The sequence below is a fragment of the Carassius auratus genome, unplaced genomic scaffold (assembly GCF_003368295.1).
Source record: "Carassius auratus strain Wakin unplaced genomic scaffold, ASM336829v1 scaf_tig00005472, whole genome shotgun sequence".
Classification (NCBI taxonomy): domain Eukaryota; kingdom Metazoa; phylum Chordata; class Actinopteri; order Cypriniformes; family Cyprinidae; genus Carassius; species Carassius auratus.
Genome location: NW_020523666.1, coordinates 2,622 through 6,323, shown reverse-complemented (window position 1 = coordinate 6,323; position 3,702 = coordinate 2,622). Strand labels below are relative to the sequence as shown.

Genomic DNA, 3,702 nt, shown 5'->3' with positions numbered 1-3,702 from the left:
TACAATCCAAACACCACAATCAACACACATTCAATAAGATGTTTCTTAAATCAGCATTCAGTATTTTAGTTTTTAAATTTTGTTTTAAATTTAAAAAAAGATCTTTACCAGTGAGACTAAATAAAAGTATGCTATATAAATACATTTTCCAAAATGTTAAAATCAAATAATGTTGGTGCAAATAAATCAAAGATGCATATTGTTTCATTCATCCCAAAAAAAAAAAAAAAAAAAAAAAAAATATATATATATATATATATATATATATATATATATATATATATATATATATATATATATATATAGGGTAATGATTCACATCTATATTTTTTTTTTTACTTGAGCCAATGAAAAATAAATAACTTATTGTCTCAAGTAAAAAAAAAAAAATAGATGTGAATCATTACCCTAAAATGTTTTAATTGGATTAATTTTAAGGTAAACTAAAATAATCATCCTAATGCAGAATTGACGTTTATTTTTGGCTTTTCAAACGTGTATGCAAGTTGTAATAAAAAAAAGTTTAGTCCGTTTCGTTTCTCATCCAACACGTGAGAAGTTGAGCTGAACATCTCTTCACGGTCTACTCGTGTTCAGGGCGTGGACCAGTACAGATATGCTCGCACAGCTTCAGTGCGCAGGAAAGGCTCTTATTTGTGCGGCAGTACACCAACGGCTGATCGCTTCCTGCTATCTGTGCCTCAGACATGAAACTCTGCATTTCCAGAACTGATCGGCTGCCTGTGTCCTGCGCACAGATTTCGAAATACTCTTCCACACAAATGACATAGCAAACGATTACAACAAAAAATTGCAGATCGCGTATTTTAAGCAAAAACCGTCCGGTTCCGATTTATGGCCGGTCAACCGGTGCATCCCTACCTCCAACCAAAAGAGAATTGAGACCCCCCTACCCCTTCACCCTTCACCTATGATGAAACTCCCTCTACTGACCTAAAAGAGCACACTCACTGACATTACCGAGGACCATTCTCACATCTCTCACTACATCGATATCAGAGTGTCTGATGAACATATTATTCCCTCAACAAATCAAACTTTTTCTTCAGTGTTTCTTAATCATTTGTTTTGTTTTGAAGGCAAGTTCTTCGCTCTTTTCAAATAGGGTGTTTTCATGTTGTGTTCTCTGAGCATCTACTTCTTTGGATCTTGCTGCTTAAGAATTTCATTTAAAACCCTCTTTGTCTCTCTCACAATGTTTCCCGAAGCTCTTTGATTTTAAGCTCAAATAATTTTTCCATCGAACCAGTTTCAACATCAAAGAATTTTTGACATTGGTTTTTCCTCTTCTTCATTTGTCTTCTTCGGTTCTCTTTGAAGATCATATTCCACATCTTCATATATTGCTTCATTTTCTGTTTTCTTGTGTAGTTTGTTCTCAGTTTCCAGAATGGATGTAACCTTTTGGGATTGAAACAAACACAAATCAGTCAGTAAGCAATTATCTAGAAAGGCCTTGAGACATTCATTGTCTGAGTTTGGTAGTGCTAACACTAACCCATACTGGAACAAAAGCAACTTGAACACTCACCTGCAGTGAAGCTTCAGTTTCTGAGCAAATCTCCACCTCTCTTTCACATTTCTCTCTACACTCCACTTGTCTTCTCTTCAGTTCATCTTCTTGTTGTTCTTCATGGAGTTTCTCTTCTTTCAGTCTCTTCTCAATTTGCTCTAGTTGTTCTCGTCTCTCTCTTTCCGTTCTCTCTGTCTCGCTGATTTCTCCTTCCGTTTCACTCTTGAGTCTCTGATACTGATCATAGGAAATCTGTTTTTCTCTCTCTCTACAGTTTTCATCTTCTATTATCACCATCTCCACTTTATATAGTTCTTCTTTCTCGCAGAATGTCTCTTCTTTTTTCTTGCTCTCTTTCTCTTCTCTCAGCAGAATTATTTGTGTGTCATAAACGGTCTGAATATTTTCTTTTTCTTCCTTCACACTCTCTTTTTCTTGCCTTATTTCCACCATTTCTTTTTGAAATGTCTCTTGTCCTGTTTTTGTATTATCTCTTATCTCGTTCTCATTTTCCCTTTTCTCTTCAACTTCTCTTTTATATCTTACTTCTCTGTCTATGAGATCCCTTTTTAATTGTCCTTCTCTTTCAACATATTTAGCTTCTCTTCTCTTTCTCTCTTTTTCTTGATTCTGTTTTGCTTCCTCTATCATCATCTTCATGGCCTCTCTCTCTTCTTTTAGTTTTCTCATCATTTCTTCTTTTTCTCTGTTCATTTGCTCCACTCTCTCCATCAGGATCTTCATGTTGTTTTCTTGTGTTTCATGTTTAGAATGAAGATCTTCTTTCTCTGTTTCCATTATCTCTCTTTCTAGTCTCAGTCTCTGATTAAATTCATCCCACATTCTCTGTTCTCTCTCTCTCTGTTTCTCATCTTCTTCTCTTCTCATCTTTTCTTCATTTTGTTTCTGTCTCTCCCATTCCTCTTGTTCTTTCTTCATGGTTTCATAGATCTCCCTCTCTTTCTCCTCTTTCTCTTTTATTTGTGTTAGGTATTGTTCTTCCCTCTCATTAAACTCTTCTTCTCTTCTCTTTTTCTCTTTGTCTTGGTTCTGTTTTGCTTCCTCTATCATCATCTTCATGGCCTCTCTCTCTTCCTCTAGTTTTCTCATCATTTCTTCTCTTTCTCTGTTCATTTGCTCCACTCTCTCTATTAAGATCTTCATGCTGTTTTCTTGTGCTTCATGTTTAGAATGAAGATCTTCTTTCTCTGTTTCCATTATCTCTCTTTCTAGTGTCAGTCTCTGATTAAATTCATCCCACATTCTCTGTTCTCTCTCTCTTTGTTTCTCATCTTCTTCTCTTCTCATCTTTTCTTCATTTTGTTTCTGTCTCTCCCATTCCTCTTGTTCTTTCTTCATGATTTCATAGATCTCTCTCTCTTTCTCCTCTTTCTCTTTTATTTGTGTTAGGTATTGTTCTTCCCTCTCATTAAACTCTTCTTCTCTTCTTTTTATCTCTTCTTCATGATTCTGTCTAGCAGTCTCTAGTTTATTCATCAGTTTGTCTATTTCTGTGTCATAATTGATCTGAAGTTTTACTTTTTCTTTTTTTATTTCCTCTGTTTCTCGCACAATTTCCTGTATTTCATCTTTAAACATCTCTCTTTCTCGTCTCAGCTCATCTTGTATTTCTTTCTGACGTGCATCTTGTTCTGTTATTTCTCTTTGAGTTCCTCTTCTCTTCTATTGCTCTCTTTGTTATGATTTTTTCTTCTTCTTCCATCATCACTTTCATGCTCTCTTTCTCTTCCTCTAGTTTTCTCATCATTTCTTCTCTTTCTCTGTTCATTTGCTCCACTCTCTCTATTAAGATCTTCATGCTGTTTTCTTGTGCTTCATGTTTAGAATGAAGATCTTCTTTCTCTGTTTCCATTCTCTCTCTTTCTAGTCTCAGTCTCTGATTAAATTCATCCCACATTCTCTGTTCTCTCTCTCTTTGTTTCTCATCTTCTTCTCTTCTCATCTTTTCTTCATTTTGTTTCTGTCTCTCCCATTCCTCTTGTTCTTTCTTCATGGTGTCATAGATCTCTCTCTCTTTCTCCTCTTTATCTTTTATTTGTGTTAGGTATTGTTCTGCCATCTCATTAAACTCTTCTTCTCTTCTCTTTCTCTCTTCTTCATGATTATGTCTGTCAGTCTCTAGCCTATTCATCAGTTTTTCTATTTCT

General features: G+C 35.1%; 1 protein-coding gene across 1 annotated transcript; it reads right to left on the bottom strand.

The window, feature by feature from the left end:
• Window positions 1-532: 532 nt before the first annotated feature.
• LOC113070959 (golgin subfamily A member 6-like protein 22) lies at window positions 533-3,190 on the bottom strand. Its single transcript, XM_026244308.1, has 2 exons — window positions 1,553-3,190; window positions 533-1,422 (listed from the first exon to the last, which is right to left on the bottom strand). Exons 1-2 carry the CDS (start codon window positions 3,131-3,133, stop codon window positions 1,279-1,281), a joined length of 1,725 nt encoding a protein of 574 aa, XP_026100093.1. The 5' UTR covers window positions 3,134-3,190; the 3' UTR covers window positions 533-1,278.
• Between the last annotated feature and the right edge of the window lie 512 nt (window positions 3,191-3,702).